The 23617-nt window shown below is 38.5% G+C and overlaps 3 protein-coding genes across 3 annotated transcripts; all 3 read right to left on the reverse strand.

The window, feature by feature from the left end:
- Positions 1-768: 768 nt before the first annotated feature.
- On the reverse strand, positions 769-11905 carry smek1 (SMEK homolog 1, suppressor of mek1 (Dictyostelium)). The gene is made up of 15 exons (XM_015052966.1): positions 10814-11905; positions 10481-10536; positions 10291-10389; positions 9018-9635; positions 8349-8426; positions 8125-8241; positions 6483-6599; positions 6256-6387; positions 5257-5359; positions 5005-5163; positions 4305-4474; positions 3594-3736; positions 2892-3082; positions 1389-1600; positions 769-977 (listed from the first exon to the last, which is right to left on the reverse strand). The coding sequence occupies exons 1-15, from the start codon at positions 10953-10955 to the stop codon at positions 858-860; spliced, it is 2457 nt and encodes an 818-aa protein (XP_014908452.1). The 5' UTR covers positions 10956-11905; the 3' UTR covers positions 769-857.
- Positions 11906-12270: 365 nt separating this feature from the next.
- On the reverse strand, positions 12271-14784 carry LOC106960049 (enhancer of rudimentary homolog). Its single transcript, XM_015052967.1, has 4 exons — positions 14639-14784; positions 14104-14191; positions 13013-13133; positions 12271-12919 (listed from the first exon to the last, which is right to left on the reverse strand). The coding sequence occupies exons 1-4, from the start codon at positions 14639-14641 to the stop codon at positions 12817-12819; spliced, it is 315 nt and encodes a 104-aa protein (XP_014908453.1). The 5' UTR covers positions 14642-14784; the 3' UTR covers positions 12271-12816.
- A 462-nt stretch (positions 14785-15246) lies between these two features.
- On the reverse strand, positions 15247-23617 carry paplnb (papilin b, proteoglycan-like sulfated glycoprotein). Its single transcript, XM_015052963.1, has 19 exons — positions 23551-23617; positions 23288-23364; positions 22129-22238; positions 21937-21997; positions 21741-21843; positions 21327-21457; positions 20805-21125; positions 19990-20166; positions 19735-19885; positions 19578-19655; positions 18976-19081; positions 18791-18869; positions 18232-18471; positions 17706-17882; positions 17473-17623; positions 17319-17396; positions 16877-17030; positions 16712-16790; positions 15247-16106 (listed from the first exon to the last, which is right to left on the reverse strand). The coding sequence occupies exons 2-19, from the start codon at positions 23339-23341 to the stop codon at positions 15804-15806; spliced, it is 2553 nt and encodes an 850-aa protein (XP_014908449.1). The 5' UTR covers positions 23342-23364; positions 23551-23617; the 3' UTR covers positions 15247-15803.

A 23617-nucleotide genomic window follows, 5' to 3' on the forward strand; every position in this document is an offset into this window, starting at 1 on the left:
CGAAGGCTTTAAAAACCTTTTCCAATTGGATTGAAAAAGGCCTTAACATTTTAAGGGCTGGTTTTTTTTTTTTTTTTTTTTTTTGTCATTTACAAAAAACAGGTGGAAGAGACAAATAGAGAACAAAAGGAAAATCATGAAAAAAAAAACTGCTGGCTTTTTTTTTTTTTTTCCTCTCCGGAGAAAGAACGTCCACTGAGGAGCAACAACAATGATGACATCGAATGACAACAAGGGCAGCCGTTTGCCTCGTGCTGCCTCCCATCTGGTCCTAGAAACTAACTTAAAAGGGAACAAAAAGCAACCGACGAAGGGAAGGGAAGGAAACGAGAGCAGAAGAAAAGGAAGCAGAAAGGAACAGTGAGGAAGTGAACTCTAGGGAGGGAATGGGGTGCAATAGGTGGGTGTGGGTCTGAATTGGCTGACCCATCTGGGTCGCTGTGATGTCCTTCCCTGAGTGGGGGGGGGTAGAGGGCGGGGGCAGTGGGTTATGGTCCGAGCACATATGCTCTGTGTGTACATTTGTATTAGTATGTGGTCTTTTTCCTCCAGTTGAGAAATCACCAAACAACAGCTAGGCTCTATCGTGGGAGCTCTATCACCCACCAAAGTGTTTGACGTCCGCTCCACTTCTCAGACGGTGTTTGTCCACTCCTGCTCTCCTGATTGGCACTTCTATGAACTGGGAGAATCTGAGGAGGCTTTATATCCATCAGCAGTCTGCTCCTCGTTGGGCCGCCCTCTCACAACAAGGGGCGGCTTTCATTCATTCAATTTGTCTGCAAGTTTGATCATTCCTGTGAAGAGTCAATGTTCCGAGACTGTCTGAGCGGCGCAAAAGCTGCAACAGTAACTCTTTACGAGCTCAGTTTGGATTTTTTTGTGGGCGGCAGAGAATCCTCTTTACTTTCTCCGTCCTCCTCTTCTTCCTCCTCTTCATCATCATCCGGATAGTCTACCAGTCCCACTAAACCTCCCTGCAGCAGACAAGCAAAATGCCATAAATCAAAGGGCAGTACATGAGGAGTTTATGATGGAGTTCAGCAGTCGCTGCTGGCTTTAAACAGTGTTTCCTCAAAAAGCTGCCGCTAACAGAACTTTTATTTTAGTAACATGTTTGTCGAAACGGCATGTGATTTAGGCATTATTGTTTTTCATGTGCGCATTGTCTGTTAAAAAAAAAAAAAATCTGTAAAGTCGTCCAATGACACTGCTCGTGATTGCAATTAAAAGCAGGTTCTGTGTGAAAACTAACAGCTTAGGTGTGAAGCTTCATAGATTTTATAAGTTTTCTTCACTCTCTTATCTAGAGGGTGTTCAAAAGCTGTGCTAATTACTTTTTGAAGTGTTTAATTTCTCAAGTTTTCCTGTTAAGTTTTAACAAATACCTTTGTGGTTACAGCTGTCATGGGGGGTGAGCTCCGTGCCCCTGAGCCGGGAGACCCTGGTGATCCTGGAGAACCTGGGTTCAGTGAGGCTGATGAAGGAGGACTGGCCAGGCTGGTCTTAGTGGATCCAGAGAAGGAAAGCTTGAAGCTGGGATTCTGCCTGCCTGACAAACTCGACTTGCCCAATACGTCTTTATCCTCCGTGTCTTTCACTGTGGGCAAACATGACAACGTGAGAAAAGTTATTCTCACCAAACTACTTACATTTTTAGGATGAGGAAGAGATTAAGATGTGTTTTACTCTGAACGAGGAAAACGCAGGAATTACAGACCAGCAGTGTGCACATTAACATCTAGACATCGGCTGGGTTACCAGTCTGAAAATATTCAACGGTTTCAAAAGTCATGGTTTCAAAATTGCTAAAATTAGTTTAAATAGAGATAAAACCCCAAAACACTACTAAAAATACATTTTTGTAATACAGTGAAATTGCACCTCAGAGAATCTCACATGTCTACTAACAACTAGAGATGTTTCTTCAAACTAAGCCTATTTTGGTCCACTTTAAAAATGGATGAAAATATTTTGAGCTCATGGATTCTATTTGTGCTCAAAGATTTTTTTTTCTTCTTTTGATTAATGGCAAACAAATATATACACCAAACTAAAGAGAATGCATGTACAACTGTTTGGTAAATAAACTTAAAGGCATTTTAAAATATTAACAAAAGGTCTTTACAATGAGATCAAATTCTGATTTACTTTATTAAGGCTGTTTTTATTTATAGTTTTCTTTTGTTTAAATACACACTACGTACACACATACTAGACCTGCAACAAATTAGTCAGCGCAATAAACAACGTTAGCTATAAAAAACTGTTGACACATCATTTAGAACCACTTTAGTGTCGTTTACTTAAGAACTACACACTGTAAGAAGTTGTGGGGACTGCATCATCTACATCGTCTGCCAGGACCACTGTCTTCTAATAATCTATTAAGTCTTTCATTGGTATAATGAAGCGGCCATTTTTGACAAGGGTGGCTCATTACTGATGTGATTTTTCATTTTGTTTCTCTTTTGTGGTGGGAGCAATGGTTAATAACGCCAGGGTTGCCATCTGATTCAGCTCTTGTGTAAAGGGATATTTCTCTGTTTTTACTGTATAGAGTAATCAGGATTAATCCTATCTAACATGCTGCATGCAGAGTCAAAGCAAAGATTTTGCTTTATTTCCCAAAAAATACATAGTTTGAGTTGTAGTTTAAAGACTTTGCAAACAATAATTTATTTTAGGTTTGACTTAGGAATTTAGATTTTAAATTGAACTGACCAAAACTAAATGTACTCCTGTTTTAGAAGCCTTTATCATTCGCCATGACCTTTAATATACCATTAAAATGGCTAACCTGCAGTACACATTTATTGTAGCTCGTCCTCTAATTTCTACTGCGTACAATAATCTTCAGGCGTACTGCAGAGCCATTTTCTGAAACTTACATTTCTTTCTCTCCATGAATTTGCTAATAGGTTCCATGAGGTCTTCTTCGCTCTTCATCTTGTCAGAGGGAGGAACAACGGCCTCGCCATCCTCAAGGTCGTCTTCATCCGTGTTGAACCACATCTCCTCCTCATCCTCTAACGTCCGTGCGTCGCGACGGAAGCGGTGGTTCCGCAGGATGGAGCGCATGCTGTTGAGATTCAGATGGGGGAAAAAATTAGCTCAGGAATAAAAAGTTTTTAGCAAGTCCTTTTTTTTTTTTATGACCAGGCACATTTTAGTTGCCATGCCTACCACAAAGAAAAAAACATATAAACTGTATAAAAAGGAAATAAGAAATCATCTATGTTCTGTTTGAACAGACTCTTACGGCCGGTAATTATGAATGAGCAACAATTTGCAGCATTGCTTTTCATTTTCCATCTTCAAAATGAAAAGCAATGCTTCAAGTTTGTGTTTCCATTGAAACAATTAACAATCTTAGTCATCAATGGACCCAAAGTATTGAGCTAAAAAAAGTCAACAGCAAATTGTGAGGAAGAAAATAAGCAATCTAAAGCAAAGCATCTAAAAAAGCAAAGCATTGTACATATTCATGCTGGACTTTTTAACCTCTGAACGAAGAAAGAGAAATCACAAAAACATTAACTTTCAAGACAGAAACAGGCAGTAATAACACTGCCACGCCTTGATTTTCTCACCTATCCAGTTTGGGGTTGTCTTGTCTCTCTCGTTGCTGTTCGTATCGCAGCTTTAGGCCTTTGAATGTCTGGACGTAGTCTACATCCTCCAGAGACTTCCAGTAGTTCTCCACAATGTGAGCTGTCAGAGACTTTATGTCCTCCTAGAATGGGAGGCAAAATAAATCTGTTATTAAATCACAGATGAAAAGAAAAGTATAGAAGGAGAAAATAAATTCGGTTTAAGCACAAAGAGCAGACAGTCTGCAAAACTATGACTGGTGATAAACTTATACATCATATTTGTTGAACTAACTTTAGCATTACATGAGTAATTAGATATTATTGGAACTTCTATTGCCATAAAAAAACAATTTCTTTTGGTTTCTGAGGTGGGCAATCCACCATGACAAATTGTTACTTTTTTGGGCTATTTAAACCCAAGAGAAGACTTTTCTTTCAATTTAACATTAGAAATGTATATTTTAAAGTTGTCCATATGAACATTAAAAAACAAAACAGACTAACACAGAAGAGAACAAAGAAACAGATGATAATTCATAAATATGGTAAAAGAAACAAACTTTTAAATCAATGAAATTATCTTCACTTGTACGACTGCATTTTCATAAAATTCCCAAAAATTCAATGAATATTTGTTTAATGATTAGAATTTCCAAGTTAAGCAGAAGCAATTTTGTGGAAAATATTTTGCGTGGGAACAATACTCACCACACGGACATATTCAAACATCTCAATCATAGCTGAGTTTAATAGGTTGTAGCGCGATCCGTTGTTGCGGAAGGCTTTAACGACGGGCTCAAACAGGAAGTTTCTCATGATGTACCGATTGTAGAACTCATCCTTCAGGCCTACAATCCTCCTCATGAAGCGCAGGGCACCTGAGAATGAAGGAAGATACTTTCATGCAGAGCTCCAAACTTGCACAGCTTAGATACAAACAGCGTTAAAACTCACTGGCGTGGAGTAAGTTTAGGGGAAATGAATTAAGGGGAATACACAAATATTTGACACGCATCCATAACTACATCTCTTAAGTTTCAATAACAGCAATCCACAGCAGGAGCAGCAAGAAATCCTTTCAGGAAACATTCATATGTCCAGCAAAACTAAATTAACAGAGAAACTACACACAGCAGAGGCACAAAAATCTGTTTTCTTGGCACATTTTAACTCAAACTCACATGGCATGTCTTAAAGTAAAGAACAGACACATGTCATTACACAGGTCAAATTCTACAGGTACATTTTTAACCTGATCATTTATGTTTCTTCCAGAAACTGCATCTAGCAATGGCTCCTTTACCAACACGTGAGTCAAACATCTGCATCACTACAACGGTAGGAATAATCACAACTCATTGTACTTAGGTTACCAGGCAATGACTAAAATATACATGTTGAGACTTACATAGTGCCAAAAAGGCGTGTTGAGAGGCAGTGAGAACCAGTACCCTCCTTAGGATATCTTTGTTGATGATGTAGTTCTTGATGTGATACGTGTGATGCTCAACACAAAACGTTAGCAGCTCCAAAATCAAGGCAAGCAACTGGGCTGTTTGAAAATCATCTACAGGCAACAGAAAATGCAGACAACTAAATAAGAAAACGCAACATTTGAAATAAAAATTTACATTTGCCAGATCTTAAAAATATTCAGTACCTTTGCTTGGTTTTTCTTCTGTTGTGTTGGCTAATAGTGGAGCAGAGAGGACATGCATACAATGCTTGTAGAAAAAGCTCAGGAATTCTGTCTTTTCTGTTTTCTAGGGAGAAAAAAAGAAAAGTTTTAGCATTATTTCACTAATTTCAAATGTCCCGTCTGTCTACTTCAGATCACTTGCAACAGCTTAAAATAAGTAGGTTTGGTAAATTCAATTCTGGTTGTGAGAAACTATTTCTGCTTGTAAATCTATTTATTGACTTCTATATTTATAGATTACAGACTAAGCAAAACATTTAGCTTAATAACCCACAGTTTGTTGGTCAGCAGGAATAACATTGTCATGTCAGTCTTGGAAATGACTGTAAAACGTGAATATTATTTGTGGAAAGCAATTATACAAGAATCCAGCAAATTATACAAGAATCCAGCAAATTACACAAGAATCCAGAAAGAATCCAGAATGTGTCTGGTATGTAAAAATGTATCCAAAATGGCAGGCATAGTGGCCCTAGTGATTAGGTTGGGAAAGCTGAACTCATTCAATTAGCAAAAGTAACTTAAATTTATGGAAAATGCAACAGTAAGTTATTACATTCTTTAAATGGTCACAGAGTCTGCTATGAATTAATTCATGCTATATTTTCCTTCAAATTAATAAAAGTTTGTTTCTGGACATAACCTCCACAACAAAATTTACTTAATTTCTCATTTTCGCATCCATCAAAGCTTCTCACCACGACAAAAATTGTTCTTCTACTAAAACATTGTTTTATAAAACAGATCTAGCCTCTGCTTTGAGTAAAATAACAGTTGTCTAAAAGCTGATGTCGGGATGGACAAAATATTTCAATCAGAGTACTTTGTGGTATCTATCGCAATAATGACAACAGAGACTTTTTTAAATCCATCACACTCCTTTCTTAACAGTTTCAACACATTTGATAGTGATAGAGGACATATTAGCCAGCCCTTAAAGTGAAAGCTGTGAAAACTCACATTTGCGGTTGCCAGCATGTTCTCTGGATCCAATAAAGTCCGCAGCAAACCCATTAACTGGACAGCGCCGCCAAGTTCTGGGTCGGTATCACAGATCATGTGTTCTATGATCAGGTTGATGAGAAGAATATCCTGGAGAACAAAACAAAAGGGTCGAGTTTAAAACCACTTGTGGGAACGTGCTATAACTTTCATTTAATTTCAGAGTATTTTTCATATAGACTCACGTCATCATTTTGCTGAGACTCCTGCATGACAAACTCTCGTACCATGGAGGGGTTATACTCCACTAGATAAGAGAAAATATCTGTGGCTGCCCCACGAACCTGAACATCATCCATTCCCTGTTGGGCAAAGAAGGGTCTGTTAGTTATCCGCTTCATTATTTCAACAAATAAAATACTATTCTAAAGATTAAAATAGAAAACGAGAAAAAAAAAAAACAGAACACGTGGAATTAGAATTTCAAACTGCTTTAAGTAATTTTCTGATCTAATCTCAGCAGGTGATCAGGGTTATGCAATTAATCATGCTTATATCTTTCAAATTCAGGTCCAAATAAATAAAAAAAAATCTGATCTACAATAAACTTTTTCATTTTGCCTGTTTCACGACTTATTTCGATATTGGCCAAAATAAATACATGAACTTCAAAGTGCGTTTTTATGCTTTAGGCGTACTAGATATTTGATTTTGCTTGTATGCATAACTTGATTTCATTTTTAGAAAAATGTAATTCAAATAGGTCAAACATTGTTGGAGCTTTGAGCCAAAGATTCACATTCCTCCCTTTCTGTCTTAACGTTTACAATGGAAAATACGATGTGAGCCCCAAAAGAAGTGGTGCCACAGAAGAGCCAAAACATTGCAGCTAGGGATTAGTCATGAGGATCAACAAAACCAAACTGTTGTGACGGTTATGTTTAGAAAGACGGACCCAGCGTAGCATTTACTTCACCAAACAGAACAACTAAAACACGCCGCTGTCCGTTGTTTAAAACAGGATTTAGAAACTTCACTGGTGAAATGCGTTTATAGAAAAATACGAGACAAGCTCTTCATTTTGAGAATATCAATTATCTTGCTGTACTGCAGTCCTCGACAATAACACAATACCAGCTGAATTCAAATAAAGATGTTACTCCTAAAGCTTCTTAGCTTTAGGAGTAACATGTTGCAGCTACCTTCAGCTATCACTGACGCCACTTAAAAAAAATTAGATTAATTAAAGAAACAAACATTAAGACGTACATCAGGAATGCCAGATTTCCATTTGTGCCTCTGATCCTTAAAGAAACTGTTTACACCAATTGGAGAAAAGCTACTAAAGATGAAAAAATACAAACATATACAGGCAAAATATACTTTTGCTGCAGCAACCATTTTTACAGAGTGAAACAGTATTCCCTCACTCAACAATAGAGTAATGTATAAGTGACGGTTCGAATGTCACTGTTGATGTTTTGTGTATTCCCTCTTAGCTACAGCAGCAACATTACAGAGCAACATGACTGCGAGGTTTAAGGTTGAAAACATCTGAGGTGGAAGATTGAAAAATGCTAAATTTTGAAGAATTAGAGCATGTGCATGTCCCAAAACAGAAAGCTCATGACATCCAGTCCATTTCTGCTCCATGCTTTAACATAATAAAAAATATCCCACTTTCATCTTTTCTCTTTGAGCTTTATAAACTTCATGTTGCGAAGCAACTGTAAACACTGATTCAAATCTGTTCTACAGGTTTTATTGGTCTAAATACTTTATTTCATATTTTTCACATGCTTTGTTTTTACATTAGGAAAATGTGATAAATTAATGACTGTGATGTTACTATAAAATCTAAACATCAATAAATGTCATTTTACTCACCAGTATAACCTCTAGTGCAGGTAAAATGCCCATGTTTGACAAAGTCTTGAAAAAAGCGTCTCTGTTTTGAGGTTGTAATGTTTGTGAAAACGCACAGAACTCCTTTAAAAAGTTTACCTGAAAGAAATACAAAAACATAATTACTTGAACCATGAAGAAATAAAAAAACACCTGTCTGACTTGCATTACAAGTTAATAATCACTAATTTATTTTTTTGGCATACCAGTTCTTGTCTTTTGTCATCATCTGTAGCCTCATCTGTTAGCTGTGCAAAGAGGTCTGTCAGGAACTTCTCATCATCCTGACATTAACAGGGCAGAGGTTATCAAGTGGTGAGTAGCAAGTAGATAATATGATCACAACATCACTTTCTCCTAAGACAGTCCAACATGCAACACAGCAGCTGATTAATCGCAATCGTGAGATGTCGCTAAAAGAAACAAAACACTTACAGATTAAAGTATATCTAAAGGTTGGTTATTACTTTTTTTTTTTTACTTTTTGGTCATGTGTAATTTACCAGAAGACAATGTGAGGTTTAAAATGTTGAAACGACAGTGTAGGCCAAAAACAAAGTGATATTAACCAAAGTATTCACCCTGTTTAAACAGTAAAACTTTAATTTAGCTTTATGCTAAAAGGTCATATGCACAGTGTCCCTGAGTCAACAGTGAATGTTTATATGCGTTTTAGTTTGCCTCTAGCACAGCCACACTGATTTACACAACACCTCTCCATCTCTATGGAGACAGCAATACATAAACACTGGTGAGTTGACATGGTGCAAAAACACAAAGGTCATTTGATCATAAAAACTCAAGACGACTTCATGCTGAGGAAAGCATAACAAGCTTGTGCGTGTTCTACGTGTGTTTAAACGTTTGTTTCTCACCTGTAGCATGCCCACGATCTCCACCTTATTGAAGAAGATGAAGGAGTGCAGGGTGGACAGCATGTTTTCCTCAAATACAGAGGGCGTGGGCAGCACCATGTCCTGAATGTACTGCACGCGATATGTCTGGTGTATTTTCTGACGCAGTTCAGGATCGGAGATGGGGATCACCTCCTTAAACCGCGCCGTCTTAGTCAGAAACTCTCGATGCCGCCGTGGCTGCGGCAGCGCTGGGTCGAATTCCAGGCAGCCGATGACGTCCATGATGCACTCGTCAGAAAACATCACCTCGAAGAGTGCGGTGCGATTTAGCAGGAAGATGCCTTTAATTATTTCGTAAAGTTGGTGCAGTCCTTCTCGGTTCTCCAAGTCCTCACACACACGAAACAGTTCCAGAAGCTTGCGAATGTAGCCTTCGTTCTCCACTGCCAAAGCCAGTTTCTCGCGCCGCAGCGGCGACGGGAGCGAGGAGGCCACCAGCTCAGCGAGGTCCTCCAGGCGGTTTAGTTCACACGGCGGCAGCTCCAAACCTGGGGAAGACATGTCATCGAAGCGCTCCTCCTCAGACTCGTCCACGACTTCTTGCGTGATGTCCACTGAGGGGTCCTTTCCTTGCACCTTGACGATGAGGCAAGCAGATGAGCAACAGATATTAGAGCTACATAAACAGTATATTACATTTGAACCAGTTGCAAAGAATGTCGAGACATTCAAAAGAAATACATTCACTAGGCCCTTTGATAAATTTGGTAGTTTTTAACTAGGAAGTAAAAGAGAGAAGAAAATGATTATGCACATTCAATTGTGTATCGCTAACTTTTCATATTTTTGTTTTACTGGACATTAAACTACATGCTCTTTGTTTGTAGACAAAGAATGGTTGAAATCTTTACTTTTGATGCATTTTTTTGAATAGGAAGAAAAATGAAGACTTAATGATACTAAGAAATCTTGCGGTGGCGATATGCAATGACAATATCAGCCGCAACATCTGCCTGTTTTCTGCTTGCCTCTCTCATCTGTTCCTCCTCCAATCTGTGACCTTTACCCTTTAGGCAATGTCATTTAAGTTTGTTTTGAACATCTTCTGCATGAGACTGTCAAACTGGCTAAAAATTATGTTAACAAGATAAAAGCAAGTTCATAACACTTACAATATACTAGCCAACAATTTTTGCACTTCAAACTGTCCTTTGAGATATGCATATTATTATTAGTTTATATCCACTACACACAATGACAGAAAAGACAAACACGCACAAAAAATAGTTACCTGACATATTTTCTCCCAGATTTCATCACAGCCAGCCTTCTCCTGAAAGCTGAGTGCTAGATCATAGTTCTCAGCTTCTGACCATACTATCAATGTGTCCTTTTTAAAAGAAAAACAACCCAAATTTACAACCTGGACAGATCAGAAAAGAACATTTCTTTTTCAACCGAGTACTGTGTCATGTACTGACCTGCTGTTTCTGGTACGCTGTATTTGGGTTGATTTTGGACTCCAATAGTAGTGAGCCTACCAGATTAAAAAGGTGACACATATGAGTTGAAAATGTGCAACAAAGCTTAAAAAAAAAGAAGCTACTTTTAAAAAATGCTGTTACTGTACAGAAACAAAGTATTTTATTAATCCCAGAATGGGAAATCTCAAAGTTGTAAAATCACAATCAAGACCACACTGTACAATTAACATCAAAAAATAATTACCAAAAAGGTAAACATTTGTACAAGGGGCTACATAGAATCTGGGAGTTTTTTGTTCTTTTTAATTCACCCTTCAGTTGTTCACTTACCATCACTCTCTGCTCGAACCAGGAGAGAAGTGCCTTTTAAACGCTCCACATAGCATGAGGAGACATGCCCGGTCCCACGGTCGTCCCACTGTCTGTCCTCGTTGAGGGTATAGACTTTGACTCTCCTACGAGTGTCCGTCATCTTGACAGATTATTGTAACCAGTGTTCCCTTCTCCGAACTTCTTTGGGTCTCACAGGGGGGCTTCCTCACCTAGTAACACAACTGCAGTTTTACCCCTAACACCTGTCCACTTCTGAAGTGTTAAAAGTCTTATTTAAAAGGGCTTGATCTTTACTTTGAAAATCGTCAAAGATAAGGAGGGTTTTCGTAGCCTTCTCTGAAGGATTGTGCATGTACAAGTTTTGTTTTGTTTTTTAAGTTTTGCCAAGCCGAGTGGAAACTTATCTCACCAGGGATACAGGCAGTGCGCCTGGCAGAAACAGCACAGAAACCATTGTGGCAAGGTAACGACAGTATAATGAACTGAACGAAGGACAACTGACGTCTTTGTCTGTTTTCTACAAAAAACAATGGAAAGACATAACAAACTGTACGCCTACAGCTGAGACAGACACATTCAAAGTAAATCCAGCTCAACAAAACGGCACTGGTTTCTTCTCAGTACAGTTTGTACGCTTGCAGGTAACGTTAGCTAACTAGTACGCTCGCTGCCTACGCTCTACATATTCACTATAGAGCTACAGTCTAAAGCAAACTCACCGCTGTTCAACACCGATAACATTATTTTTTACTCGTGAACAACAAGCACTGCTTAAATCAAAAACAGCGTCTCCGCTCTTCTTTAAATATTACGCCAGCTAACTAGCATTAGCTGGTGTCTCTTCCCCAAGTATTCCGCCATGTTCTGGCTCGGGGCCGCGGAGAGACCTCTCTCTCATTTCTAATACTCAGACATCCCCCAAAATTGTGCAGACTAACAAAGTGTAGAATAATAATTAATCCAAGATAGCGCTTTACATTATACTGTTATTTCCCATTCATTTCAGACGTCTTGCTCAGATAATTGCCAAGTGCCCCCCTTGAGTTTTCAGCCATCTTGGGTCCCTTCACAGGCAGTACGGGGTTTCCGACACTGCAACAACAGGGCAGCCCGCCACATTTAAAGAGACAGTAGCAAGACAAAAAAAGAAAAGAAAAAACACATTTCTACCATCGATTTTGTTTCCCATAAAAATGCTTAGTATGACCATTTGAGTCATATCTTCACTTGCTTTGGAACAATTATAATTCTTTATAAGTCACAATAGTAAAATTTTATCTTTTAGAAATGTAAAAGCAGCAACAGAAATGTACTTACTGTGATATGTTATATGGGTCGTACAGTATCAAGCTATAATATCAATTTAATCATAATTCTTTCATTCATCTACCATTACAAGACAATTTTGCAGAAGATGAGTTGAGGTACAATAATTGCAGATTAAATAGACAGAAGTCAGAAAACAACCGTTTATTTTGTTTAACTCAAAGATAACAGACAAGAATTTAAAAAGTCCGACATTTACATAAAACAAAAGATTAAAAAAAAAACTATTTCTACCATAATGGCAATAAAAAAATGAAATGAGAAATAATAACCTTATGAATGTTTTCACTTTACTCTAATTCAGACGTAAATCACCTGCATGTAAAGCCAGCAGTGAATCCAGAAACAAACCATCTAGCCATAATGTAAAACATTTCCAAAGGCAGGTACTGAAGAGAGAAGTTATCCCTCCAGCCATTACCCCAATTCTCAATGTGTAACAAATTGGAAATGCATGTAATGGAATGACAAAAAAGATCCTAGGCATAGCAAATTGTCAATATACAGCCCTGAAATGTTTTTATCACCCCCCCACCACATTTTCCAATGTATACACAATTTACAATGAAACCCTTGCCACCACGAGGGTGTTGTCCTTGTACACATATCTGAAGCACTCTGCAATACAGGGGTTTTTCAGGTGCATGTAGAAGGACAACATGTCAAACATGCTTTTACTTTGCCGCTTGCTGAGCCTGGCGCCGCAGCAGGACATATATCTTCTCTTTAATCCAGTCTTTGTTGTAAGGTTGGTATGTCTGCGTGTCAGCTCTGTACCTGTATTAAAAGCAAAATTATTTTATTTTTATAGAGAACAATCAACATCCCACAAAAAACGTACAGCCTGTTCTTCTAGTAATCCATCCTTACACAAGACAGCTCAGATCTGCCAGGTCATCGATGAAGTCAAACAGCTGACTAATGTCGTAAGTAATGGATGGACTGTTTGGATTCATCCTTTTCAGATGCTCTTCATACATTTTGCAAACACCTGGAAGACAAGACACAATAGTTTTGAACAGCAAGATAAGGAAGGAAAATATAATAGCGTGCCAATGAAGATTAAAGGAAAACGGTAACAGTGTCCTGATGTCTGTTGATATTGAGTAAATTAAAATTTTCTTTGAAGATGTTGATAAAAATGTGTTGTGGAAAAACCTCTACAGCCACAGTGGACTTGGTTACTGTAGTACTGAAAACACTGAGCACTACAAACATATTTTTTGGTTTATTTAAATTTAATCCAGTATATTTTATCCTCTTTGCATACCAAAAAGTATTAAATCGGGGCCACAGGAAATATTTGTAGTTATTAAAAAATACATGTATTGTTATTTTAAAATGTTGCAATATTTAGAAATATTGAGAGTAATTTTTTGTCTGAAAAGAAAAGTGAGTTTCTAAATGTTTTTGTACGATTCTGTACCATAAACTATCAGTATTGCTGAGCGAAAAACAACGAATCGCGTACGATTTCAGTACATACAGCAGTGGCGTTAGCAACACTGGAGGACTCCTTTTAAGGCTCATAAAGCCTAAGAACATACATTTCCTGTAGTAAGTTCAATTGAGGCTGGTCTACTTCCAAACAGAAGTTAACTATACAAGAGTTCGTGTGAAACCGGACTGAGACTAACTCAAAAAGAGAGTCTCGGTCCGTGCATTCAGATTCTTCTATAAAATTTGATACAGGTCTTCATCTCTTATTTGCATTATACAACAACAGATTTTCATAATTTGGTCTCACGGAACCAAACACTAATCTGTATAATGTTTCATCAAATCTTCTCTTGTCTTTCGCCCTACAGATGCTTGGTTAAAAACGTGGGTGAAAACTGTGTGTTGCTACAGTTCCCTTCTATCACTTTGTAGTATACCGTTTCGGCATTAAATTTCATAACCACATTTTTATAAATGTTATAGTTAAATAGTTAAACTTAAAAAGACAGGAAAAAATATACCTTCCATGCATTCGTTTACCGACTCGTAGTCCGCATATGTGCGGCCCTCTGGTCTCTTGGTCGGCTGGACAAGCAAAATTGTGTGCGACTGAAAAACACAAGTTTAAATTTAATAAAACATAATAGCATAGCAATATGCCACAAATGATACAGTCTAAAACTGGATTTCATTATTTACTCTAATGCCAAAGATAAATAAGGAGGGCTTCTGACAGTCATTTCCAAACATTACGAGTGTAGACCATTTTTGGTTAAAGACAAAACGCCACGACTCTGAATAAGTGCATAAAACATGAAAAATACAACAGATACCAATCCAACAGAAGCAGAATTATATAACAAGTATCCAAGCCAGGGGTTAATTTCAAATTTAAATCAATCTTGTAACAGCAAAAAAAAAAGACATTTGACAGATTAAAATTAGTAGCAACTATTAGCGTCGCAGCTTGCTAGCTTAGCAAAAACAGAATAACCAGCAGTGTCGCTTATTATCAGTGTTTCTTATATTTCAAACCTCAATGCAAGCAGCACTTACCATATCTGCTCTCACTACAGGTCCTCCAAGTTTACAGTGGAAGCAAACAAAGCAGGAAAAATGAATCGCTTAATCTACTTTCAGGTTGCCCGAGCAAAGCAAAGATTCTAGAAAAAACACTTGAAGGAACTGACGCAAAAGTGTTTCCGGTTGTAAAACATTACGGCTTCAAAATAAAAATTTGGTTTCAAAATAAAAGTAAAAACTGAAATCAAATGAACTTGTAAAACACTTATTTTTGTAGCAACTGGAAACTAGTTAAGCTAAATAACTTCTGATGTAAAATAAAAAAATAATGCTAATGCACTAACTCCGTACGTATTACTTGTCTTTAAGAGTTGGAAGCTTACAATCTTTAGTCATTTTCTTCAGAGGAGACTGTTAATATTAATACTGACCTATAATAAACTCCTCATATTATTTTTATATTATCATTTTTAATTACAATAGATCTAAAGACTGAATGTACAAAACTTACTTTTACCAAAGTATGAAACAACTATTTAAATTATGGTTTGCAGTTTTTAATGCAAGTGTTTGACCCTTTTTTACAAATTTCCCATCTGCAGATATTGCATGACCACACTATCACAGATAAATAACACCAATTGCAGGAGGATCAAATAACACTTTATTGATTGGGCCTACTCACAGTTTTACGGTATGTCAATGATCAATCAACATCACAAAGACATTTGCAGACGAAAACAAATAAAATGTAAAATCAGGACAAAGATTTGTAAGTATATAATTTATTATGATAAAATGTCATGTTCATTTGACATATAGAATAAGGCAATTTTCTTCAAGTGGCATATGAACAAAATCATGTACATCCACATATTCCAGTATTAGATAGTACAGACATATTTAAAACTAATGGGAAGAACAGAACCTAAAATATAAAAAGCATAAAGCAAACAACCCAATAACTGAGTTTGTAGAATAGCGAGCTTTTCAGTTTTATTTCACTTTACTTTTATTATTTCCAGAAACAGTTCTAAAGACTTCAAGAAGCATTTTCATTTGAAAATATCGATCGGAACAGTAAAATTGTACGGTACTGCTTTGAAAAATATTGTAATGATTTACAGTCTCTTCAAATTAGTTTAAAATAATCTCTACATGACAGTATATATTTTGTATCTTACAATTCTTTTTTCTATTATGCACGCTGAATACGTGAGCGCTGAGCCGTTGCCCTTGCAATGCTTCCAAGTGACCCTCTTCCCGACGCCCCCCTGGCAGGTGCAGGCCTTCTTGAAACGCCCTCGCACTCCGTCCTGCAAGCTTCCATTGATCTGAAGTTGTTGGCATTGCCATGGCAGCCTCCGTACCAGAACTCCTTGCATTTGCCAGAGCTGTAGTCATATGTAAACCGAACCATCCAGTTGTCACAAGGACCTTCATCACGGGGCAGGAGGCAAGTGTTCCCTCCGGATGGATCAGCAGGGCGAGATGGATACAGCTGTTAGGAAAGAAAAAAAAAAAAAAAAAAAAAACTAATGATGGTTGAGGTTAAAGTTAGAATGCAATAAGTGGTGTATGTAAATTAACATTAAATACATCATTTTTAAAAAATTCTGATATAATTATATGGGTTTTCACATTTGTTTTCTATTTGTATGGACCAGACTCGAATGAAAGGATGTCATTTTTGAGTACAAAACAATAACATCATCTGCTACAGCTGCCAAGAACACCTTGTTAACATCCATTCATCCATCTTCTTACACCCTTATACCATTGGGGTCGGGAGTGGTGTTGGTGCCTGTCTCCAGCTGTCAACGAGTAAGAGGCGGACAGATCGCCAGTCCACCGCAGGGCTAACATACATTCAAGCCTTATAGAGCTCTGCTAATGAGCTAATATTGAAGCCAGGTGTGCTGAAGCAGAGAAACATCTAAAAGTTACAGGACTTGGAGGTTGAGACCATTGATTTAGAGCAATTTGCTTTGCAAATCCAGTGCAGAAACACATAAGAGCAAAGCATCTGTGGAGAATGATGGAGATGGCTACGCTTTATGAATTTCACCTCCGTGTGTTAATGTAGGCCACAAATTTCCTTCCTACCTCAGTCGTTTGAAACTCAGGACATCCGGCCCTTCCGACTCCTGGAGCTGGAGTCACTCCATCCAAACAACAGCCATATCTATAAACAATTTCTCTGTTAGAAATTGATCATTTCTCTGGATGTTATTAACTGGTTTCAAAGCTCAGATGAAGACACCAGGTTACCTGCTCTGAGCACAGTCATGTGGGCACCCCTGGCTCCTAGGTCCAGTTGCAGAGGTGTGACCATCAGGACAGCAGCCATACAACGACTGAGCACAGTGGGGACCGTACACAGGAGGGTAGGGACCCCGCTCACTGTACGTGTCTGGCCTTGGAACTAAAGCAAGAAAACATGACATCAAACACAGCGTACTCATTACCACCCAAAATGCCACAGACGTTTTGATTTAATCTTGTTTTGTGGTCGTCTGCATTTGCATATTTGTTCAACATACTATTTATTTGAATTTTCACAATAGATTAGATCAGAAATGTCTGTGGTTTTGCGTTTTTGTTCGAAAGTTTAGATTGCAACAGAATCAAATAGAAAACCATGTCCACATCTTGTTTTTCTGGTAGATCTACCAGCCTGGATGCTAAGATGCGGAGTAACATTTTTACAAACCCGAATGATCTCCTGGAACATGTGGCACAAATCTTCTTGGACTTTCTCCGGCCTCTGGATTTTGAACACTTGGAACCGCTAAAAAATATTTTGAAAAAAATTAGCGCACAAAATAAATACAAAACCGAAGGTTTCAAAAGAGGTTTTTCCTCACTTTGTACTCCTGTACAGTGTTGTGTGTTGCATGACTCTACAGAAAGAGGTCTGCTAGCTGCTCCACATCGTTCCTCTGGGTAGGGATTGAGATCTGTATCAAAGCAGCCGACCTTCCTCTCTCTCACGCCACCGCCACAGCTTCTGGTGCACTGCAAGGACAAAAGACAGAGGATAACAAGATAGAGATAACAGCAGCAATAAGGTGGCGAGGATGTTTTCGCTTAAACTTACAAGTCCAAACTCGGTCACATGCCAGGAAATATGCGTGTGACAGGCAGGTCGGCGGCAGGTCTGGACAGAAGCAGGTCTGGCCAGTCCTCTGCAGGCGTGGTCAGGCAGGTGTTCCCCTCTCGCTCCCACACAGACCACCTCCCTCATCTGCTGCCCTTCACCACAGGTCACTGAGCACTGACAAAAGGCAAAACCACATTCCGCTGAAATAAATCCATTTATCTTTTGTCGTCAAATTAGTCAAGATGGTTACAGTGTAGACCCTGTAAAAACATTTACGAATGACTGTTGACACTTACTGAGAAACAGAAAACTCTCTCAACTGAAAGAAAATGTAAAACTGTCAAGAGGATATGAGCAAACAGCATTCTTGTACGAACTCAGTCAGTTAGGCCATATAGCCTTGGGGAAAAAAAAAAGAAACCTTTGCTTCGTACGTCGGTTTTACAACAGTCTAGCTTAGGGTGATGGTTCACCAAACGATGTGATAGTTGTGATAGACCATAATTTGGAGTGAGATACTAACCACACTGAAGCTGGAGACGCTGTACTCTGCAGCAGCACAAGCGTGTCTGTTGCAAGGCTGCTGACTCTGTGGCCTCTGCAGACGGAGGGCGATGCAGTAGGACTCGTCCACCACTCTGGGGTTTGATGGGTCCTGAACCAAACACTCCACGCTGCGGTACTGCACGCCTCCATCGCAGGAGGCAGAGCACTCGCTGTAGACTCCAGCCCTGTAGATGTACGTAAGCGTCTCTCTTGGACCCTGTCATCACATCAAATAAAGTCAGGTGATTTGAACATAACACTTCAATGGAGCAGGCTTTGGTATTGGAAGCTGAACAATTTGCATTTCATTTCCAAATTTAGTTTCTTTTTTCTTCTCTTTGAACTATTACCTATATAGATTAGATAATATAGGTGACTGTTGTTTTATGATGTCTTTGGGTATTTACACTGGTTGCCGTGTAGGTGGCACTGTATGGCCTGAAGTCCAATGAAGTGACTTTTACACAAATTTACACAAAAATATGGCAAAGTTAAAATGTGAAGGTCGAACCAAATCAACCAAATTTGAGTCCTACCCCAGGTGTTTGGTACTCAGGACATCCAGCCATTCCAAACCCTGCAGCTGGGGTCACTCCATCCAAACAACAGCCATATCTGAGGATGAGAAAGTCTTTCTGTTATAGAAAACATTTAACAGGTACAAAGCAACTTACTTTAGTCAAATATTGGTTTAAATGACAGAATCCAGAGAGCACATTACCTGCTACGAACACAGTCATCTTGTGTGCAGTCCTGGTTCCTGGGTCCAGTTGCAGTTGTGTGGCCATCAGGACAGCATCCATACAGTGACTGCACACAAGGCTGACCTAACATGAGAGGGTAGGGTAACAATTTCACTGAATGTTGCTGTTCTTAAATCCATATTCCATAATCTGCATTTGGAATAACCATTAAATCTATCAATATCGAGTAGAGATACTGGGATCATTTAGTGGAAAATAAAAGTAAAATTTTTTTCTGAAAGCTACTTAAAAATCAGATATTAACCATAGCTTTTAGAATATGCAAATGACCAGAAAAGGTTGTTTTTTAGGGGCCCCTGGCCAGCAAGTGGCCCTGAGGAATATTTGATCTCTCAGAATAACTATTTTGAAAACTTAAAATGTATAGAGATGACCTTGATACTTCTTTGTAGGTCCACGAATAAAAGAAAAGTTGCAAAATTTAAACATCTTCAATAAACAAATGTTTATTCATAAGAAGGAAAAGTTTTATTTTAACATCATAATTTCAACTGCAACCATCTGTGACTGAAAATTATTCAGTTAAAAAGTAAAAAAAAAAAAAATACCAGAAACAAACCTGAATGTTCCCCTGGAACATGGGGCACAAACCTTATGGTGCCTCTACCAGCCCCTGAGTCCTGGATGCTTGGAACCGCTGGAGGGAAATAAGGTTGTAATGGCTGAAAAGCACAAATATTCCAACCAAAACACGCCGCAGTCAACGTTTGGCTCACTTTGTGGTCTGTTACAGGGCTGCGCATTGCATGTTTCAACAGATGTGGGTCTGCTTTCAAATCCACATTGATCTTCAGAGAAGGGATTCAGATCTGCATCAAAACACCCAACCTTCCTCTCCCTCACGCCACCTCCACAGCTTCTGGAGCACTGCGGATTTAAGATGAGTTGTTAATGCTGACGTACTCATGCGGATTAAATTTTTTTCTTTTTTTTTTTAAATGCTTTTGCAGAGACTTTCCTCTTAAACTTACAAGTCCAAACTCGGTCACATGCCAGGAAATGTGCGTGTGACAGGCAGGTCGGCGGCAGGTCTGGACAGAAGCAGGTCTGGCCAGTCCTCTGCAGGCGTGGTCAGGCAGGTGTTCCCCTCTCGCTCCCACACAGACCACCTCCCTCGTCTGCTGCCCTTCACCACAGGTCACTGAACACTGACAACCAAATACAGTTTCAAACTGGCTGTCTATGTAGTTGTGTTATAAGCAAATGTATTCACTACATTAGTGCTTTAAGTTGTCACATTCTTATGTTAAAAACACAAACTTTCATTTATTTTATTGGTACGTTAGCATAAATGATTTACATAAATAAATGCACATTTGTAAAGGAAAACAATTATAGAACATTGAAGAAATGATTTTCATACTTTTCTTCAGTTAAAAACCTTTTCAGTCCACTTTACTGTGATAACTTTGATCAATTCACAATTTGCCAAATTAGAAAATAGTCCATATGTGGCCTATGAGTAAGTAAATATCAGTGTAAATTCAGCTAGTTTATAAATGCAGTAGAGGTTTGTTTGTTTTTTGTTTTTTTGTTTTTTTTTTAGTGGGGACAGAGAAGCTAGTCAGAACAGGGACTGTGTTTTTATAGAGAAAAAGTTCTAAAAGTCCTCAAACGGGGACTTAATGCAAATGCACGCCACACTTTTCAGGTTTTCATTTATTAAATGGCTTTTTTTTTCAAGGCACTGTAAGCAAAAGTTCAAGACTGACAAGGAAAAGACAGCATTAACCTTATTCTAGCTTCTATGACACCTATCAAAGGTTCCACACTGTGAGATACAAACCGCACTGAAGCTGGAGACGCTGAACTCTGCAGCAGCACATGGATGCATGTTGCACGCCTGTTGACTCTGTGGCCTCTGCAGGCGCTGTGTGATGCAGTACGACTCATCGACCACATGGGGGTTTGACGGGTGCTGGACCCAGCACTCCACGCTGCGGTACTGCATGCCTCCGTCGCAGGTGGCAGAGCACTCTCCGTAGACCCCGGCCCTGTACATGTATGTGCGTGTGTCTCTTGGATGGGGGGAAACAGCAACAGGAGTAGAGGAGTGGACAGAGACTGTGTCGTTGTCCAAACCCATAAACTCTCTGTGGTCCAACAGCTGGAAAGAGACAACACATCAGCAGTGTGACAAATAAGTTTAGGTGTGAAGTCTCTGAAATGGAAAACTACATAAGTTGGCCACCCCTAGATTGAACCACCAAATGTCAAATTTTAGCGTGTGGATTCTTCAAAATAATTTCTGTTTGTGGAGATACAGAAAATGGTTACTTTTTAAAAAAAAGTGGGCTTCAAATCTTACCCGACAAACTCCGTCCACACAGATGTCAGTGCGCCCCACATAGCATGGGGTCCCATCCACCACTGTTGGCCTGTGGCGGTAGAAGAAGTTTTGTCCCCTTGGCACACAGTTCAGCTCACATGGATTAGAAGCTGGAATATTAAAGGAGTAATCAGCAACACGCTGAATCAGGAGCTTTATACACTTTATTCCTGGAATACTGTGTAATTTGAAACAAAGCATTGCTCACTGTAATCCCCACTATGTTTGTCGTCAACATTTTTAATTAAACTTTTACGTAGTAGAATATTTATGAAATATTAATCCAACCCTGTGTTAAAAATTAAAACTTTAAAGCAGAAAAGTTTCCGTGAAACCTTTTCTTTCTTCTTGATGGTGGCGACAGATTTTAAGAGACCCTACTGGAGACTATACCTCCATAATAAGGCACCCATCTGTGTCGTTTTCCTTGAAAGTCCATTCTGTCAAACTCTGAACATTGTTCCTCCCTGAAGTCTTTTGATCCAACGGGGCAGGCCTGTCACAACAAAAACAAGCACTGTATATCTAAATATTCCACATTGTGTTCCTGTACGCACTGAGTTTGTTTTTAAGGGAGTTATGTAATTACATGAGTATTACAGGCAAGGAACGATTTGGAGGATCCTACACAGTTGTGTCCTCCATCTGTCCTGCAGGAGAAAAATTATATTATATTATATTATATTATATTATATTATATTATATTATATTATATTATATTATATTATATTATATTATATTATATTATATTAGTCTCACTATGAGCGTTTAAATATCCTACCTTGAAGTAATACATCTCCTGGTTCTCATTGCCACTCCGGTGCCGCAGGTTCGGCTGCAAGGGCCATAGGGCCCAAACTCTCCCCAGTAGTCATTTACCGGCTGTGTCACCTGCCAAAATGAATGCATAAATAAAAAATGGAAATGCAGTTACATTTCGAAAAAAAATAATAATAATAGGGTTTTCGTGCCGCCTCTGGGCCGCATGCTGCTTTCCTCGCACCAAATCCAAGCCGCCTCAAACCAACAGGCCAAAGTGTGAGAGCACAATGAGACTAAAATAGATGCTGGATCTTGAAACCACAAACCAACCCCTGTGTGTTGCATAATGAATATACAAACTCGCTCCTTGGCATATAATCACAATCATTTTTGTGATGACAGCAAAAGCACACTTTACTCTAAAAACTTAAAGTACAAGTAAAATATTTGAGTAAAATTGTCACTTTTGTTTTCCTTTGTGAAACTGTCTTATTCTCCAGGATATTTTAGACTGCGAAGGTTTGAGGGAAAACAAAACCTTGTCTAGACAAATTAGTACTGTTTGTAGAAGTAACCCTGAATCTGCACAGGTCTGAATAAAAGGGAACTTAAGCTTAAAAGATTCACAAAATGTAGACTAGCTGACTAGTAATATTGAATGGTGATGCTTTGGTTTGTAGCAGCTGAATGCTACCCAAATTTGGTCTTATTGACAGGTAGAAGACGTTCTCCCCGTGTCAATGTGGCTTTTATCTGCAGATGGATGGATGGATGGATGGATGGATGGATGGATGGATGGATGGATGGATGGATGGATGGATGGATGGATGGATGGATGGATGAAGGTAGCATGTCACTGACATTAGCAGTGATCAGACATTGTTTTTTCTTTAAGCCGCACAATACCTTTTGTCTTAGTGTGGAGATAATTAGCAGTACCTGGTTGTAAGTACAAAAATACAACAAATCAAGTCATAATTCTTATTCTTCAATTTAAAACTTCACATGAAAACAACACTACTCATACTGCTTTATTTTAATTTTTTTTAAAAGTAGTCCATAAGTGCTAGGTTTATTTTTTTTTCAGTTTACTATGAACTGTATGAAGAATTATTATTGACTCAAACATGCAGTTAGATGTATTTAATAAAACAAGTTAAAAAAAAAATGAGACTCACTGTAAAAGCAGGAACAACCAGCTGCAGGATGCCAAGGACTTGCAGGATGTTCATGTTCACCAAAAGCCTCTCATAAACTATCAATGAGAAAAGCTGCAAAATAACTCAAATCTCAATGCAAAGACGTGCAACTTTTGTCAAAACTGATTCACCATCATTTTCATCCACATCTGGATTTTTTATTTTTTTTTTTGGTGATGCTGAATGGATGTCATTTACACAAGAGAGAGGTGTAAACGTGTTTAAAGGTAATGCTGCCTTACCTTGTTTAAGGAAATCCTCAGCTAGTAGATCAGCACCTCAGAGGAACGTGGATCTACAAGATGAAAG

Source organism: Poecilia latipinna, unplaced genomic scaffold (assembly GCF_001443285.1).
Source record: "Poecilia latipinna isolate Pla-1442-1.1 unplaced genomic scaffold, P_latipinna-1.0 Scaffold1149, whole genome shotgun sequence".
Lineage (NCBI taxonomy): Eukaryota > Metazoa > Chordata > Actinopteri > Cyprinodontiformes > Poeciliidae > Poecilia > Poecilia latipinna.

Coding starts and splice junctions, on each gene's coding strand:
- LOC106960049 (XM_015052967.1), bottom strand. Junction 13,134..14,103: donor GGTAAACGAATGCATGGAAG/GTATATTTTTTC, acceptor CTTGTCTTCCAG/GTGTTTGCAAAATGTATGAA. Junction 12,920..13,012: donor GCAGATCTGAGCTGTCTTGT/GTAAGGATGGAT, acceptor CTTTTAATACAG/GTACAGAGCTGACACGCAGA.
- paplnb (XM_015052963.1), bottom strand. CDS start 23,341: ATGAACATCCTGCAAGTCCTTGGCATCCTGCAGCTGGTTGTTCCTGCT. Junction 20,167..20,804: donor GCGTCTCCAGCTTCAGTGCG/GTTTGTATCTCA, acceptor TTTGGTTGTCAG/TGTTCAGTGACCTGTGGTGA. Junction 17,397..17,472: donor ACACTGTACAGGAGTACAAA/GTGAGGAAAAAC, acceptor AATATTTTTTAG/CGGTTCCAAGTGTTCAAAAT.
- smek1 (XM_015052966.1), bottom strand. CDS start 10,955: ATGACGGACACTCGTAGGAGAGTCAAAGTCTATACCCTCAACGAGGAC. Junction 8,242..8,348: donor ATGACAAAAGACAAGAACTG/GTATGCCAAAAA, acceptor TATTTCTTTCAG/GTAAACTTTTTAAAGGAGTT. Junction 4,475..5,004: donor ACACGCCTTTTTGGCACTAT/GTAAGTCTCAAC, acceptor CTTCATTCTCAG/GTGCCCTGCGCTTCATGAGG.